Source organism: Gymnoscopelus microlampas (genome assembly GCF_963454915.1).
Source record: "Gymnoscopelus microlampas genome assembly, chromosome: 18".
NCBI lineage: Eukaryota > Metazoa > Chordata > Actinopteri > Myctophiformes > Myctophidae > Gymnoscopelus > Gymnoscopelus microlampas.
Genome location: NC_139955.1, coordinates 12,382,904 through 12,402,035, shown reverse-complemented (window position 1 = coordinate 12,402,035; position 19,132 = coordinate 12,382,904). Strand labels below are relative to the sequence as shown.

Genomic DNA, 19,132 nt, shown 5'->3' with positions numbered 1-19,132 from the left:
CTACTCACAGGGTGATTATTACATACGTGCTAAAGCTGAACACTGGAAGGCCCTTTGTTCTTGGTGAAGCATAAAGACTTCATAAGTGTTAGGTTGGTCTAACCTGATGTCAAGACGCGTTGTGTTTAGACGCGTTCTGTCGAAAACTTCACACAGTAACTTCACACAAGTTCGTAAGAGGAAAACTAAGTCAACATCTGGCCTAACACATTATAAAGAAAAACTACTTGAGACGGCACTTTCGAGGAAAATTCCCAGGACTTATTTTTATTAAGAGAATTATAGAACATAAGAGTGGGAGCAGACACCTGCATTTGTCAGAGAAGAAGGATCCAAATTCACCGTTTCTTTAAAAGAAAAAAAAAGTGTGTTTTAGAAAAGCTGACGGCGACAGCAACGGATGGAAAACGGGAGCTATGTCACACGCAGGGTCGTCTAGGAGACAGGTCAGAGGGTTGTCGTCACTGTTCCCGGAATGTTTCACATGTTCGTCTTCCTCTTTCTTATGGACAACACTCTTTTTTTTTTCAACACGCTTTTTTTTTTCCTTTTCTGTTTTTTTCTTCCTACTCTTTTTAAAACACGATTCAATGATAAAAACAGGAACATGAGACAGAAGCAGGGAACTCACTGCACATTTAGAGGTCTAGAAGAATCACCCATATAGCATGGTAGAACCGTTAATAAAACGTGAATAAAAGGTCGAGCCGTAGCAAGAGCAGGGTGGGGGACGGGCAGGGGGGAACAGGGAGGGGGGGGGGTCTAATCGGCGGAGGATATAGGGGTGTTAAAGGGGGGGAGGGGGGGAGAGAAAACACAGGAATACACAACTCACAACATAGCCAATCCGGCAGGGACGCACTTTCTACACCAAACAAGCCTTCAACAATCATGAAATGCCATTTAAAAAAGATTTTAGTGTGTTCATCTTGCTTGCAGACACTTGATATGACCACTGCAAATCTGCAAGGCGCTCCATATTTCAGCTTTTGCTTTTTTGTGCTAAAAATCTGTACGGATACTTATAAAATCATTGATAAAAATATTCCTCTGTTAACAATACGCCTTGGAGGGAAACCATGTGAGAGACTTGGGGGGGCTGGGGGAGTGGGGGCTGGCTGGCTGGGGGGGTCAAGGGGGGGGGTGGAGAGGAAGAGGAGGAAGACGAAGGTTCGGCAGTGTTGCTACTCAGACTTGGCCTCCTCTTTCGCCTCTTCTGGAGCTGCCTCCTCCTGCGGGATGAAGAGGAGAGAACAAGGTCACGAAAGAAACCGAAGCGACTCCGGTGTTCAACCAGTCCAATTTGTCATCAAACTCATTTCTGTACTGAACGTATATTGTACCAAAGTTAGAAAATCAGTGTACATGTACCTATAGATTATATATAAATGTTATAGCGTATATCTGTGCGCCGTTTTATGCTCTCAGAGTTCGCCAGTGTGTGTGCTGCATTCACCTCATTGGTCTTGGCCTCTCCGTTCTCAGAGTGGTTCTCCTCGTTGGCCTCTGCCTCTGCGATCTCCTTCGCCTTCTTGGTTTTCTTGTCTTCTTTCTTGTCGTTCACTACCTTCTCTTTCTGCAAGGAAAGGCCACAGAGGGGTCTGTCAGAGGGGTGTTCCAGTGCTCCACACAGGACTGGAACCCGGGACCTGCTGTGTAACACTGTCTTACCTTTGCTGTCTTCTTAACCTTTGGTTCCGCCTTGGGTGCCTGGGGTTTCTGTGAAGAACGCAAGTTGAGATTTTCAGCATTTTTTTATTCATCCATTCATATAACCTTTCATAGCCTACATAGTTTGTAGTTGTATCCGTTATTTTGCGTCTATATATATATACGCAGCAATATAAAGTGCAATAATGTCTATATATCTAATAACTCATTTTCCAATATATTTATTATATTGGTATCCTTTTTTTTACGAAACAAGTGCAACAATGTCTATATATCTAATAACACATTTCCCTATATATTCATTTTATTGGTTCTAGTGTCTTTTATCTTATTTTATCTGTTCATACTGCTGATAGATTAATGTGTAAATATGTATAATATTGTACACTGGAATGCACTGACCTCACCTCAAGTCAAATTCTTAATAGGGGGGAAACATATTTTGGGAATAAAAATAAATCTGATTCTGAAAGAAGTGGTGAAAGAATCACAGACAGCTTCAGGGTTACAATAATGTCTGTTGACTTATCTTAGTGATTAATGATCTTAGCTCCTTACAAGTGGGAATTCTGAATCTCTTCATTTTGCCACCATTCTGGTATTAAATATGAATATATAAGATTGCTATAATTGTGTATTTATTAATGACCGGTCCAGCAGGTCTTAGTTGCTCTTATTTAATGTAAAACTGATTTTTATTGTGTTACGGTGCATTTTTTTGTTTTAAAATATATTGTATGCTCCTGTAACATTATTGTTCTATTATTTGGCATATCCTAGAGCTATTATTTGAGTTTTAAAGTAATAGAAATCAAATTTAGGGTCTAATATGTGAAACTAAGATGTTTTATACATTTTGATTAGTGCAAATTACGTATTACCATACAAATGTTTGTAAAAAATGGCAAAAACTAGTTCTGCACTTGTTTTAATGTATCAAAAAGCTGATTAATGCTTTACTAATGAATAATAAGTCTTTTACTTTACTTTAAAGCCTTTTTACCGGTCAATATGTGGTTATTGATTGTAATTAATCATGTAAATAAGTAGAAATGAGCTTTGTGGCCTTGAAATGTGGTTCTTACCGAGGATAACCGAGCTGATCTCCTCTGGGGCTGAAAAAGAAAAAAGAAACTTCATTTGGGGCTTTGATTTACACACAACCTACACACTGAGCACTGCACATGCAAATGTGAGTCATTATCTCAAATCACTGGAAAATCTAATTCATATTTGTTTTAAGTTGATTATAGCAGATGTATTGGGTGTAGTGTGGCACGGTGGTCTCCTACCTCCTCCTTGGCCTCACCATCTCCTCCCTGTTGATAAAAAACACAAATGTAACAAATTTAGACAAAATTCAAGAAAATGATGCATCATTAATGCTTTCCCTGTCCGTTATAACAACAGCAAACTCTTGCCAAACGGTCTGGCTGTGTTTTATGAGTGGCTGTGAGGCAGTGAAGAAAACTTTCTCTTTTCACGCGAAAACTCTAATTTATTTTCAATAGGCGTGGTTTTAAATGTGTAGAGGCATGCAATAGTGGACTATTGCATAATTTCAGTAATAGACTTTGAGATGTTAACCCCAAGAAGCCATGGACCCCTACACTGAGGCCCCGGGCCCCGCACTTCTCTTTCCCCCCCTCTGTTCTTTCTCTCATTCAATTCATGGAGCTCAGATTTGAAAGCTGGCGCGGGAGCTTTATTATAAGGGGGAGGGACCAACCAACCGGGAGACTCTAGGGCTCCTCCAAGCGGCAGCGGGACGCCATCGCAGCCATTCGGGACTACGAACAAAGAAAGAAAATATATAATTTTATCGAAATGCGACGGCGAATGTCCACTTTTAACGTCAAAATGCAAAGTAGAGGCACTAGTGCATTTTCTGGTGACACTTTCGGGTGGTTTTAGGGGCCCGAGGTGCGATAAGTCGAGCGTTTGCTCTCGGCAAGTCGGTCGAGGAAAAGGTAACGGTAGACAGAGAGCTGCAAAGCATGGCTGCTGCTTGTGCTTTAACTGCATGGAGACCGAGACTTCTGACTCCCCCAAAGGACAGCGGCTCGCAAGGAGGAAAACACGATTTATAAGGCGCACACGATCGTGAAAATATCCATTTTAAACACACAAAAAAATGTAGATTATATCTAGAATATTAGGCAAAAATCCCCAGCGACGGAGATGGTTCATAATTCAGGTTATAATTAAGTAATGCCTCGGAACAGGAGGGATGTCTTCTTCATAATCATTTTTTGCATTGCATTCATGGTCGATTCAGATTCCGATCTAAAGTATATTTTTGTCGCTTCGTCAGAAGAATTACGTACCTTTCTCTTGGGCATGTTGGATCTGTTGGAGGGGTTTTGTCTCGTACTTAAACACAAAGTAAAAAAGGTGTTATTTTCTTGTGTGAACGCGGGGGTTTTTCAGTGCATGTGAAGACGGGTGTCTTAGTGCTGGGGCAGTCAGTGTAGTAAACACACAGCAACACAGACACCACACTGGTTGAATGGGGGGAGGGGTGCGGCCAAACCGCCCGACTGACGGCTCCCCGGGCCAATGGCGTGGCGCCATTCGGAGCCTGCTGCAGAACACTTGGGAGTTTTTTTGTGTTTTTTCCCCCTCTAAAAGGAGCTCTCCTTAACGCCATGTTACTGTCGAGCCGTTGACCGCATACCCTCGGTAGCGCAGGCTCTTGTCTCTTGTCAAATTTGAAAATACGCTTTCGCTACTCACCGAAACAAAGACGGTTTTAAGATGTTGAAAGCCTACTTTCCTTAGTGGGAACATTCGCAGCCCCCCACCTCACGTCTAAAATACACCTTTTGGCCAGAAAATAAAATATGTTACCGGAAGGAAAGGTGTTTTAGTTACTCCACTGCGCCCCCTACAGATTTGGTCAATGGGATTTATTTATTGACAAGATCTGTAGGGGGCGCAGTGGAGTAACAATTTTTTTTTCATTCGGTGAAATATTTTCTTTTTTTGGCCAAAAAAGTGTATTCTAGACGTGAGGTGGTGGGCTCCGCGGCTTTCAACATCTTTAACTGTCTTTGTTTTGGTGAGTAGCAAAAGTGTATTTTTATTTTTTACCACAGACGAGAGGCTGCGGCCGCTGCGCTACAGAGGGTGTGCGGGCAACGGCTCGAAAGTAACATTGCGTTAAGGAGAACTCCTTCTAACGCTATGGACCAGAGCCACTCTAACCCGAAAACAGCCGATCCGGGGAAAATAGCCGATCTGCAAGCTCACAGCCCGTCTTGTCCGCCACGCGCTGTGAGCTTGCAGGTCGGGCATTTTTTTCTTTCGGGCGCGCGACACCGTCGCACGACTGGAGCACAAATCTAGGCATTTATTTGGTGGAGCCGGGTTTTTTTGCGCTGAATCGCAGAGAGACGAGAGGAGGAAACCCCGTAAAGAAAGAAAGACAGGATTAAAGTATTGACTATTTCGAGGACATATTGCCTCCTTAGATGCTAAATGAGCTCAGTTTTTTCGCTAAATGTGTGTGTCCCCCTTAATATTTACAAGCCACTCGGTCTGTGAATGTCTTGCAGCCGACCTTGCTTTAACAGTTTTGTACCAAGTGACTTTATGTCGTGCACAAACAACCGAACGACGAAAGCCCCAAAAATGACGACAATTTTTCACTCGCTGTTGTGTGAGTCCAATATGGCGCCCGGTTCCTCTGCCGACACGTTTTTTTGTTTGTCAGTCGAGTCGGCTTTCCCCTAAATTCATTTGAAGAAAAGGCTGAGGGTGACGCCGCTGCGCCAGACGCCCCGTAGGTGGCAGTATGGGGCCACAGAGGCCGTCCAATGAATTATTATAGCTGCCATTGGGGGGGGGGGGGGGGGGGGTCGCTTTGGCCGAAAAGAATAGATCTACAAAGCTGTTGTTTTTAAAGCCTTGTCATACTTAGAAACCTTAAAACATTGTAACACTAAAGCTATGACAACCAGAAGAATCTGTGATGAATATATTGCCTAGTCTATAATTATGTTTTCTTTCTTTCTTTAAAATTTCCAGCATTGTAACTGTATTTTGTCCTGTTATTGTAATGTTGTAATGTTGACATTTTGTCAATAATAAAATAAAATACAAGCTGACAACATCGCTTGGTCTACAGCTTTTTAGCTTGTGTATCAGTTGTTGTTTTTTTGGCAAGCGACACCCTCGTACTACTGAATGTAGAGACTGGACTTAATAATGAGCCCAACCTCGCTTCTCCTCCTGGCAGCAGAGGGGCACAAAGAGCCAGCTCTTGACTATTGAAAATCACAGCAGGGTCTTCTTCCCCTCTGTTCTCCAGCCACAATCATTCTACAAACTGTAAAACTGTACATAATGCAGATGAGCAAGTTAATGAACTCATCCATGCATACATACTATAGGTTACAATGTAGACAATATATCTACAGTATAGGCTAGCTGTAACATGTAGTAAGCTCTGCAATGGTTTTATTTTCTCCTGCCATAGCCATGGATCACAAGACGGTTATCTGTCATGACCGTCATGGATGAACTTAAACATGGTGTTTGCACTTTTTCTATTTATAGCCCGTACATCTACATATACGTTCAAATTTCAAATATAAAGTGCTTACCTCATGGCCACGGATGTTTCAATTATGTATGGGTCCTTAGAAGTACCCGTATCTTCCGTATTATTTAATAAAAAGCATTTTAATCTGATTGCCAGCCATTTTCTCATAGTATCAGAGCGCAATACACCTCCCAACCGATAGGATTGCGTTAAAAGTAAATGAGAAAATACGGAGAAAATGGCCATCAATCGGATTAAAATGCTTTTTATTGAACAATACGGAAGATACGGGTACATCTAAGGGTCCGTACATAATTGTAACATCCGCGGCCATGGGGTAAGCACTTTATATTTGAAATTTGAATGTTAATGTAGATGTATGGGCCAAAAAAAGAAAAGAAGTTAATCCATGACTGTCATGATGTGACAGTCATGTTTCAAGGCTATTCATGTAGTATTAAAGCTCTGCAAAGGTTTTCATTTATGCTGCCCATAGTTCGAGTCTGATTATTTTATGATGTCATTTTTATAGCCTATATCACAGTGAGAGAGAGAAAGCGAGATAGAGAGAGAGAGAGAGAGAGAGAGAGAGAGGCGGGGAAGGAGTTGAGGGGGATGGATGAGGAATGCGAGGTCCGTTCATCCAGTGTTGGGAACAGATTCAACAGAACAGACGCTCCGCTGCCCATACAGAGACACACCAGACGGGATCAGGGTTTTAGGGAAGTTTTCCTCCACCAGTCGACTCGCCGGGGAAGTGTGATTATTATTATTGTTCTTGTTATTACATTGTTGTTACTTACAGCCCAGTGGACCTGCAGCAGCGTTAACATCGGGGATCGAACATCATGGTGATCAAAGTGTACATAGCAACGTCCTCTGGCTCCACTTCGGTAAGGAACACAGAATCTTGTATATGTCTACATTTTATTGTAATGTTTATGTTTATTTTATTGTAAAAGTAGCCTACTATTGCAATGCAAAGTAGGCTACTTACGAGGAACATGAAGTTTTCCATGTCACAGAGTGATGGACACATGCATCAGATGGTCCACTGACTCATCATAAAGCTTAGTGTGGTGGTGGTCTGCCTTTTATAACACTTAGGAGACAGGGAGTGGTGGTCCCTCTCCCCTCTCTCTCTCTCTCTCTCTCTCTCTGCCCATCTTTGCTCTTAAAATGTGAAAGGGAGAAAAAAATAGACTTCCTCTCAGTTGCAAAGAGGAAGTCAGTTCTGTGGTCCATGCTAGTTGACAGTTTACTCTGGAGGAACTCTAAATAAGGCAGTATAACGTGTGTATGTGTGTTCTCTGTTCTCTTCGCACTTTGGTCTGTCTCTGTGTGAGTTTCCTGGTGTGACAGTTTAGGCATTTTCACCCCAAGCCCGCCCAGTAACAACAGCCAGGAGGACAGAGAGAGAGAGAGATAACTAAGTGTATATAACCTCTCCTCCTGTAGCCAGATGTCCATCATCCACCATCACCACCAGGGCAGAGTGGACAGCAGTGAACATGCAGCTGAATGTGGAAAAAACGGCAACCAATGTTTACAGCTGTTGACAAAGGAAGTGCAGCGAGAATGAGAGAGAGAGAGAAGAGGGAGAGAAGGAGAGAGTAGGTGAAAGCCAGATGTAGAGCCTGTGATATGTCCTAATGGCAGAGAGAGAGAGAGAGAGAGAGAGAGAGAGAGAGAGAGAGAGAGAGAGAGGGTAGGTGAAAGTCAGATGCATGCCTGGAGCCTGATGATATGACCTAAAATGTTTTTTGGAGAGAGGGAGAGAGAGAGAGAAAGAAGCAGAGAGAGTAGGTGAAAGTCAGATCAGATGTAGCCTATGCCTAGAGCCTGGTTATATGACCTAAAATATGCTTATGGATCAAATATCGATATTTGATATGTCTCCCAGCTGTCCTGCTTTCTCTAGACGTACACAATTTAACAACTTTGTCTTTATTTACCGAAATCAGACTTCTGAATAACACAGAATTCCTATCTATAAGGGGAAGTAACAGATATGGATCAGTGAATTATTTCTCTCTCTCTCTCTCTCTCTCTCTCTCTCTCTCTCTCTCTCCCTCTATGTACTGTATAATCAAACATACACTCAAACTCGAGAGGTTCGACCTGTTGTGCATTCATAGATGCTCTTCTGCATATTGTAACAAGTGGTTATTCATTTTGAGTTACTGTTGCCTTTCTATCAGCTCTAACCAGTCTGGCCATTCTCCTCTGACCTTTGGCATCAACAAGGCATTTTTGCCCACAGAACTGCTGCTCTCTGAAATTCTTTTTTCAAACCATTGTCTGTAAACCCTAGAGATGGTTGTGTGTGAAAATCCCAGTAGATCACCAGTTTCTGAAATACTCAGACCAGCCCGTTTGGCATCACCAACCATGCCACATTCAAAGCCACTTAAATCACCTTTCTTCCTCATTCTTGACCATGTCTACAGGCCTAATGGCATTGTGTTACCATATTTGGAAGACTAGACATTTGCGTTAACATGCAGTTGGAGAGGTGTGTCTAATAAAGTGGCCAGTGAGTGTATTTGGTATATATATTAAGCATACTGTAGTCCAGAGGTTTTCAAACTTTTTATTATATTGATTTTCACCCCTCTTTGGAATTATTCTGTCCTCTGGAGCCACGACCCTGACATGAAAATATGCATTATTTTCAATTCATTTAGTGGGAATATTGACACTCATGAACCTTTTATATTGTGGGAATTTCAAGTGAATTGAATTATAGTGAAAATAATGTGTTAAAGTGGTTGTGAAGTTGGTATAGCGATATGTCGCAGCCGTGTGTAAGCATGACTGGCTGAGATGTGAGGAGGGTCAGAGAAGTGAGTGCTTGTTTTGCTTCACATGATAACCTTGCCAAGTCGGACTGCACGCTCCTCGACACGCAAGGCCTTTGGCTGCCCGGCGTTCGCGCGGGCAATCGTTTGCCTGGTGCCTCACGAGCCTCAAGGCCTCGGTGTCGGGGCACGCCTGCCTCGATTTCAAGTGATTTAACCACTTAAACCAACTGGACCTGAGCTGGCTCTGTACTTGGACCACTTTATTCTGTCTACACACATCTCTTCGCCAAAAGGCTCACAACGTGAGCTTGTAGATCTGCTTTGTTTTGGTTAATGTTCCCTCAGAATATTGATGCTGGGGTTCAAGTGGTTTTAAAAGTCTTGCATTTGTTGTTAAATCCTGCACAAACGTTGGTAATGGCATACATACACACGTCCCACCCCTGTGTGTGTGTGTGTGTGTGTGTGTGTGTGTGTGTGTGTGTGTGTGTGTGTGTGTGTGTGTGTGTGTGTGTGTGTGTGTGTGTGTGTGTGTGTGTGCGCGCGTGTGCGCGTGTGTGCGTGTGTATGTGTGTGTCGTCTTATGTAGGTGGGTGGTGTCACGATTATGACATTTTACCATTATTATGACGATTACTTGTCACTCAAATAATTGCGATTAACGATTTAATTGTGTTTCTGTAGTTGAACACGGTAATATATGAATACAAAAATAAATTAAAATAATAATAATAACAGGGCAGATATGACAAATGACCTAAATATACAAATACATTGTGCCGTGATTTTCAGTGACCCCCCCCCCTAAAACATAATCATCAGTTATTATGGTTATACTAGGAGGAAGATTCTTTTCAAAAAAGTGTACAGAAATTATGTTTTTATGTGGACACGCCTCCAGTTCATTAAGCATACCTGGTTCTCACCTTAGCACCTCCTCCCACCACCTTAGCACCACCCACCTGTCCTAGTCCCTCCTCCTCCTCATGCCCACACCTGTTGTGTTATGATAATGAGGGAAGGGTATATTCTTACTACTATGTCACTAAAGGGCTGTTTTTCTATTGGCACGTTTGACCCTCAAGGTTTCAGCCTCCAGGAAGAAACTCAAAATAGTCAGAGAAGACATAAAACACCATAAAAACACCACCAGGGGGCTTAATGAAGTTCTATCAACCTCATAGACACATGAAAAACAGAAAAAGTTTGTAGATCTGCTATTGCCACAATTTTTTGAAAATGTACATTTTCAACAAAGAAGCAAAAATAATTGCGATTATCTCAAATAATTGCGACTAGACGATTATGTAATAATTGTGGCAGGCCTAGTCTTATGTGCTCACTCAGCTGCCCCACAGACCCTGAGCTGCAGATTCCTCTTGTTCCACCCAGAAAGGAGAGGAATGGTGGTGATGCAATCCTCCAGACCTTCACATAATATGCAGTCTCAAGTCAGGAACAGTCTCTCTCAGACCTGTTGATGCATAACGGCCCACACTCTCCTCACATGTTTCCAATCAGAAGAATGCAATAAGGCATATCATTTAGACAAGATTAGAATCAGTAGAATTATTTATTATACATTATATATCCTTACTGCATACTCTAGCCATGGCCGTGTTGTTACCTTTTTTAACCCATGGGGGTCCGTGGCCGAATATGTATAATTTTTGGGGTCCTTGACATTGGTTGTAAGCACCACTGATATATAGCAACATACATTAGGATTTAGAAGACATTTGTAGAATCCCCAGAAGCAAAGATTTTAGTTAAAACTTTTCGCTTTAAAAAACATATTGAAAGATTTGCTCAAATTTTCAAGATTTTTCCAAAAAATAGCAGATTTACAAGCGTAAGAGTTTGTATATCTGCTATTTTTTGAATAGCCGAAGAAATCTAAAATGACACGGATGCGTTCCCGGATTGAATGGGTTAAATAAGGCCTTCCAAGCCCCTTGCTTGTACCTCTCCGTCTGGGCTGTTGCCAAACTGTACATTCACCAACATTATGATTGGGGTCCACTGCAGACAGACTCATAATAAAGATAAAAATAATAAACTATGTTTGGATCCTAGATACATAGATAGATAATCTAGATCAAAGTCAGTAGAGTAATGAGAACAATAGAGAACACAAAAAAAAACAGTTGTGGTGGTCATTACAAAGGAGAACAAATTAGTTGTTTTACAGTAGCTCATCCGAGCAATGCTATTGAATCTGCAATCTGGAACTTATTTATAATGAATAATAGATTATTTGAACAAATCTGAGTATGATTATACAGTATAACTAGCACATCTGCAGTGGTTGGAGGTGGTCTCCCATCGCTACTGTTCCTTTATTTAAGACCTGAGGCCGATTCTATGTTTCTATATCAGTGGTTCTCAAACTTTTTCATGTCAAGGTCCCCCAAAATGATATGTATTTGGCTGCAGACCCCCATCTCAAAATACTTTGTTCCAGGGACCCCCAGAAGCAAAGATTTTTTTTTAAATATTTGCTTAAAATATATATAAGTATATATACAAAGATTTGCACAAATTCTCAGGATTTAAACAAAAATAACAAGCTTGTAGATCTGCTAGGGTGGTTGAGAAATGTAGACGCTGGTGTTGGCTGAAGACACCTATTGGCTGACAAGTAGTACTGTCTGAAGCCCATATGTGCAATATATTGCTTCTTGGCTGAGCTGTTTCATGTCTCACACAACTGCTCCCGGTGAGCAGGTTCAAGGTTGGTGCCTGGCAAGGTTTCCTCCCCCCTTTGCTGTCTCAATGCGTTTGAATGGGTGAAAAATAATGCACGTTGTAAAGCACTTTTTGATAAAGACGCTAATATAAATGCATTCACCGCACTAGATGAAAGCTAGCTTAGTGTATTCTGCAGACATCAGTTCACATACAGGCAGCGTTGCCAGATCTGCTTATTTTAATTTCACTATTTGAAAATAGCCGATCTACAAGCTCACAACGCAATGAGATTTCCAGAGGGAGGGTTTACCAGGCTACATAGTCGCTTCTTTTGGGCTGGTTTTCCTAGACCTGGTTGCTTGTTTCTCTCACAGAATCTGGCAACACTGCATACAGGGGAGAGGAGGACTTTGCATAGTGTCAGCATGATCGAACAGAGACCAGTATCCAGTTGGACAGAGTTGAGAAACTTTATTGACCTTACTCTAACTGACATTTGCAGAGAGGCTGAGCAGCAGCCTCATGAGACAGGACGGACCACTTAACCACTTAAACCCCAGCATCCGTATTCTGGGTTGTGAGCTTGTCGATCGGCTATTTTCAGCGAAGATATCTAACCCATTCAATCCGGGAACACATACTGTGTCATTTTAGTTTTTCTTTTAGCTATAACTGTTATTTTATACTTTGGGGTATTCAAAAAATAGCAGATCTACAAGCTCATAGTGCATGCCGTGCTACAAGCTTGTAGATCTGCAAAAAAAAAGAAAAATTGTGAAAATGTGTCTAAATCTTTGAATATATACAGTATATATATATTTGAACGCGAACATTTTTAACTCAAATCTTTGCTTCGGGGCCGTCTTCTAAATCCTAACAGTTCAATGTTGCGATAATATCAGTGGTTCTCAAACGTTTACATGTCAAGGACCACCCAAAATGACATGTATTTGGCGGCGGACCCCCATCTAAAATATTTGGTTCCAGGGACCCCCAGAAGCAAAGACTTTTGTTTAAAATGTTCGCTTGAAATATATATACGTATATATAGAGAGATTTTTATAGATCTACAAGCTCTGAGCTTGTAGATCTGCTATTTTTGAATAGCCAAAGAAGTCTAAAATGACACAGATACGTTGCCGGATTGAATGGGTTAATGTAGAGTGAAAACAGGGCAGTACTACTCATTGATTTGTCTGTAGCAGTGAGTGACTGTCTGTCAACCATAGAGCACTTCCCTGCATCCACATGCTTGAACCACTTTAACCCTATAGTGTCCCTATTCTGGACATGTCATGGAGAACGTTAGCCGAAAATAGTTGAACATTTGCCCGAAAATAGCAGCTCTTATCTCAATCCTTATCGTCACATCACAGGTAAGGTGGGCGAAATTCTTAACTGTGTGCAGGCTCGCCAGTGTTGCAGTTAAAGATCTGCTATTTATGATGAAGAGACTTGGTATTGGCGGGAAAAAAAGGAAGGGGCCAAGTAGAGACCACTGGGCGACACCTGGTCAACTGAAGCATAAGTGCTTAATGTGTTTGCACCTATACCTTCCACAGTCCTCACACACACACACACACACACACACACACACACACACACACACACACACACACACACACACACACACACACACACACACACACACACACACACAATACTGCAGTGTAGAAATACTCTGTTACAAGTAAAAGTCAGGTAATCAAAATTTACTTCAGTAAAAGTACAAAAGTATTGGCATTAAAATATACTTAAAGAACCAAAAGTAAAAGTACTTATTCTATTATGCAGAATGGCCCATTTCACAAGTTCAACATGTATACAAATCTTTTAAAATAGCAGATCTAAAAGCTCACAATGCGTCGCATCGCGACACATTGTGAGCTTTTAGATCGGCTATTTTCAAATGGCTGAAATACAGGGCTGGGGTGGTTCATGCATGTTTTGTGATAATAATCTAAATCTGCAAAGTAACTAGTAACTAAAGTTGCCAAATAATTGTAGTGAAGTAAAAGTACAATATTTGCCTCTGAGATGTAATGAGATAGAAGTAAAAGTATTGAAAATGGGAAATACTTCAGTAAAGTTAAAATTCCTCAAAAGTGTACTTAAGTACAGTACTTGAGTAAATGTACTTAGTTACTTTACACCACTGCACACACACGCACGCACGCACGCACGCACGCACGCACACACACACGCACGCACACACACACATTACAGTTCTGCATAATTCTTATCTGTCTGTCAGATAAGAATTATGCAGGCGTGCCACCTCCCTGACGAGTAAACAAAAGTGCTGCTGTTTACACAGCATGTCAATTCATCACATCTAATCCACTCTGAGACAGGCTAATCCCTTCTCTCTACACTGACTCCAACTCACCAGAGACACGTTATAGTGGATGATTGCCACACATATCTGTGACTCAGATATATAAATTACAATGACATCTATTTGGGGAAAAAGTCAAGCTGAAGATGTCTTAATTTACACTCCATCTCGCACGTCAGTGTCGATGAAAACAGATTTCCAAGGCAAGCTTTCAAGGGACTCAGCAGAGGTAGAGCAGCTGTCTTCAATTCAATTCAATTCCATTTTTATTAACCCATTAAGACCTGAAGCCGATTTCTACAAAATGTCTTCTAAATCCCAGCAGTTTTCTGAAAAACCTGTTTCTATATCAGTGGTGCTCAAACTTTTTCAATGATATTTATTTGACCGCGGACCCCCAGACGCAAAAGATTTGAGTTACAAATGTTCGCTTTAAAAGAATATAAATATATTAATTTGCACACATTTTCTCGATTTTTCAAAAATAGCAGAAGTACAAGCTCGTAGCGCGGCACTCAGTGCCGCGCTATGAGCTTGTATATCTGCTATTTTTGAATAGCTAAAGTGTAAAATAGTGTTTTTTAGCTCAAATGAAAAAGTGACGCAGATGCTTCTTCAGGTCTTAATGGATTCAAGTGCCAAATCACAACAAGTTGTCTCAAGACACTTTATATATAGAGTAGAGACTCGACATGGTCCCATCCTGAGCAATCAATGTTTGCGACAGTGGAATCAGAAGGTTCCCGGCACCTTCGAAGTGTCCTTGAGCAAGACACTGAACCCCTAACTGCTTTCGATGAGCAGGTTGGTGCCTTGCATGGTTTCCTCCACGAATGGTATATGACTGCGTGTGTGAATTGGTGAATGCATATTGTAAAGCAGTGGTTCTTAAACCTTTTCATGTGAAGGGCCCCCCAAATTATATGTATTTGGCCGCGGACCCCCATCTCAAAACATTTTGTTCCAGGGACCCCCAGAAGCAAAGATTTGAGTTGAACAAAAATATACATATTGAAAGATTTGTACACATTTTTCACGAATTTTCAAAAATAGCAGATCTACAAGCGCTTAGCGCGGCACTCACGCTATTAGCTTGTAGATCTGCTATTTTTGAATAGCCCAAAGTATAAAATATGATTAAAGTGGTTGAAATGATTGTGACGCTGTATTAACACATTTTGCTGGGGACCCCCCGGTACCCCCCCAAGGACCTCTGGGGGTCCCCGGACCCCACTGTGTTGTAATGCACAAGGAGAAAGGTGCTATATAAATTCACCATTTACCATGGAGTATAAATTAGGCTTTATTCCAGCTCTCTACATTTCTAGTTAGTCTCAGTTAGCAGTGGTGGTAAAAGTACATTCTTTACATTCTTTACTTAAGTAAAAGTATTAATACTGCAATGTAGAAATACTCAGTAAAAGTACTTGAGTAAAAGTACAAAAGTATTGGTATCAAAATGTACTTAAAGTACCAAAAGTAAAAGTAGTCATTGTGCAGAACACACACATCTGTCCCATTTCACAAGTTCAAAATGTATAAAACATATTTTGTATACATTTTGAACTGTTGATACCGATCTACAAACTCATATCGCATCGCGACGTACTGTGAGCTTGTAGATCTGCTATTTTCAACTGGACAAAATATATATAGGGCTGAAGTGGTTAGTGTGTTTTGTAATAATAATCAAAATCTACAAAGTAACTAGTAGGCAAACTAAAGTTTTCATATAGTTGCAGTGGAGTAAAAGTACAATATTTTCCTCTGAGATGTAGTGGAGTAGAAGTAAAAGTACTGAACATTGGAAATACTCCAGTAAAGTAAAAAATACCTCAACATTGTAACTTAAGTACAGTACTTGAGTAAATGTACTTAGTTACTTTACACCACTGGCATGATAGTAGCTGATAACCTCCTGAGCGGCCACAGCTCCACAAACATGGGCTTTAGTCGAATCAGGGCTTATAAAAATGGTGTGATCGGGTTTCACTGTCCAGCTGTGTCTGTTTGCTAATTTAATCACTCTGGTGTGTAAGCTATACGCTGGTCAACCTCACAACAGTAGATGAAAAGAGGAGTTCTGAAAAAGTACTTCCTCACGCCCCCCCCCCCCCCCCCCCCCCACCCATCCCCCCCCCCCACCCATCCCCCCCTGGCTGGAGGGAATGATTCCAGGGGGAGGGAGGGAGGGAGAGTTGAAGTCCGGCCAAGGAATGCGAGATATTAAAAACATGACCAGGCAAACCAGTCAGCGGTACTGTCCCAGCGGTGCTCCAGACGGTTCCACAAGAAGTTCTTTGACCGAGAGCACAGTGGAACCATTGTTTGGTGCTAGAGAGCACACTTTAGCTTTTTGTTAGAATACCTATTATTTAAAAAAAAAAGTTGTATCAGATCAAGAACATTTACTCATAAGTTTCCCATTTGGCTAAGGGCAATAAACATCTGAAAAAACACATTTTCAGAGTGTAAGTCCACTGGACATAATACTCTTCAACTTAAAACAACAAAGGCTTTGTTGTTTTAAGTTGAAGAGTTGTGTCCAGTAGACTGTCAAAGCAATATCGAAGAGAATATATAATAATAATAGAACAATTCAATTGTAGCTTGCTGAGCACACAGTGTGGGCAATGACAATGAAAATGACATACTGTACAGGGGATGAGGGAATCATAAGGTGTCATGCCACTATAGCATTCACTACCATCACAGACAGTCACAGGTTTTATCTGTACAGCAGCCACTGTGCAGATCAAACCTGTGAATTTAATTCAAATTAAAGGCTTTTTGCCCCTTTTTCTACCCAATTCAGTCATAATGCCAATTCATTCCTCCACACACACACACACACACACACACACACACACACACACACACACACACACACACACACACACACACACACACACACACACACACACACACACACACACACACACACACACACACACACACACACATGTATGTGAGTTGTTTGCCCAACACTCCCTGCTGACAAGTGCCGCCCCAGGCCGTAGGCGTAGGATGTGACTTTGTATTTTTATATTCTTCCAAGTTTTGCAAATGTATTTCAAAAACTAAAATAGCAGATCTACAACCTCACAACGCCATTCAACATGTTGTGAGTTTGTAAATTGGCTATTTTCTCTATTTGTCGTGCAATAGAGTATATAGGGGCTTACGTGATTATCAGTTCAAAAGGCTGTACCTTGTGTTTGTGTACTCCTGTGCAAATTAGTTATAAATATGCCTAATGTTTAAAAACATATAAGGCCTCTCTTTACGTCTCTAAACCTTGCAGAGGGTTACACCAGCAAAGTGTTAATGTGAGAGCTAACGTGCTGTAATCCCAGTCCCAGCATAGTAGCTTGAACCAATGTGCTCGTATCACCTGAAGAAATTGTGTCATTATGACTCCCGGGAGATGCTTCTAGAGTTACAGCTGATTCTGTGGGTAGAGTTAGATCATGCCTCCCCTCCCCCATACGGAAACTAAAATACATCTCACATGTTTGGAAATATACAGGGAAGCGACCAGAGAGAAAATATGTACATGGGAGAAATAAGGAGCAGAAATGACATTCGACTGGTCCGCAGACATGTGTATGCCTCCCATCCCCAAGCCAAATTATTTTTCCTTTTCTTTCCTTTTTCTTTTTTTAAAGATATATTTTTGGGCATTTTTAATGATTTATTTGATAAATGCGGAGTAAGAACAGGGGAGTGACATGCAGCAATTACCACCTATAGCTATCAGTTTGCCTCACCGTTCCCAAGCCAATTTCTTTGGGGAGAGCTCGGTTTGGTTCACGCAACATCATGCAAGGTTTTACAACAAATGCATTTTGCATGCCGATAGGAACACTCAAGCGCGAACACTCAAGGTGCCAGAGCAAGATGACAGGTGAGCCAATGGCCTCGACGAGCGCGTCATCCGAGTTGGTATAAGCCATGGTGGACGGGTTAGGTTATCACCTGAACCAAAATGAGCGCTCTTTCCACGATACCTCTGTGCGTTCAGCCAATCACAGCAATTGGAGGCGGGTTTTGAGGATGATTGGCTTGGGAATGGCATACACGTTACTCAGACACAATGATGTTTGCAACCTTAAACTTTAACATGAACCCTAGCATCCATATTCTGGGGGCGAACATTCGGGGGAAAATAGCCAATCTACAAGCTCACAACGCGTCACGTTGCGACGCTTTGTGAGCTGGTAGATCTGCTATTTTCGCTGACGAGAAGAAAGCGGACCAAGTGTAGAGCCCTGGGGGACTGGGTCAACTAAGTAATGAAGTGGTTAGGTTACAATATCTCTTGAACTTGAGTGACTTAATGCTTAAAGGCACCCAAGTTCGTGACAGACATCATGTTATTCACTGACCTGTTGCAGCACACAGACTGGTGTTAAGGCTGTAGCTGTTGATGTAATATAACTGATGTAAAGACCATATGTGTTTTTGTTACTGCTGGTGCTAGCCCCACATAATGTCTGCTGTAGTAGACACCAAATAAGCCGTAAGCTAATCAAACCATGTGGCTCTATAAAATACTACAACTATTAGCCTACTACTACTATTAAATATAATTATGTGTTAAATAAACGAAAAACAAACTAATTTATTTTTAATGAAAGGAGAAAAAAAGCTATATCAAAAGGGCAAAACAGCATTAAATAAAAATACAAAAGTGATCACATTCAAGCAAGTCCATGTCTTGTTAAAACAATTTTAGAGTGACAAAATCAGCCTCTGCTTCCTTGCTTATTCTGCACAATAATTTAATGTAAAATACAGCCTGTTCAATAAATCTTATGATCAACTCATGAAGAAACTAATGTAATTGAGGGCTCTGTTATTAGTATTATTATGACTCTAGTACTAACTGCAGCTTCAATAGACGTTGTGCATTAAGGTAACATGGAGTGAATTGACCCCCAACCCTGAATATCCATGATTGATGGAATCAGTGTGGTATTGATGTGAGCCTGTGTTACAATGTTACATGTTCAGTGTATCAATCAATACCAGCTAATTCAGTACTCTTGACCTCGTTTTCATGGATCGATTGGATCGGTC

The 19,132-nt window shown here is 41.3% G+C and overlaps 2 protein-coding genes across 2 annotated transcripts in view; one reads left to right on the top strand and one right to left on the bottom strand.

Moving 5' to 3' along the window:
• Positions 1-239: 239 nt before the first annotated feature.
• LOC311065621 (uncharacterized protein) lies at positions 240-4,154 on the bottom strand. Its single transcript, XM_084086061.1, has 6 exons — positions 3,999-4,154; positions 2,964-2,990; positions 2,757-2,786; positions 1,672-1,719; positions 1,457-1,576; positions 240-1,232 (listed from the first exon to the last, which is right to left on the bottom strand). The coding sequence occupies exons 1-6, from the start codon at positions 4,011-4,013 to the stop codon at positions 1,185-1,187; spliced, it is 288 nt and encodes a 95-aa protein (XP_083942187.1). The 5' UTR covers positions 4,014-4,154; the 3' UTR covers positions 240-1,184.
• A 2,661-nt stretch (positions 4,155-6,815) lies between these two features.
• The window catches only part of sh3bgrl (SH3 domain binding glutamate-rich protein like), a 23,804-nt gene continuing 11,487 nt past the window's right edge, over positions 6,816-19,132 (top strand). The window contains exon 1 of the mRNA XM_084042162.1: positions 6,816-7,110. Within this exon, the coding sequence (XP_083898288.1) occupies positions 7,066-7,110 (45 nt within the window). The 5' untranslated portion in view covers positions 6,816-7,065. The remainder of the gene's footprint in view (positions 7,111-19,132) is intronic.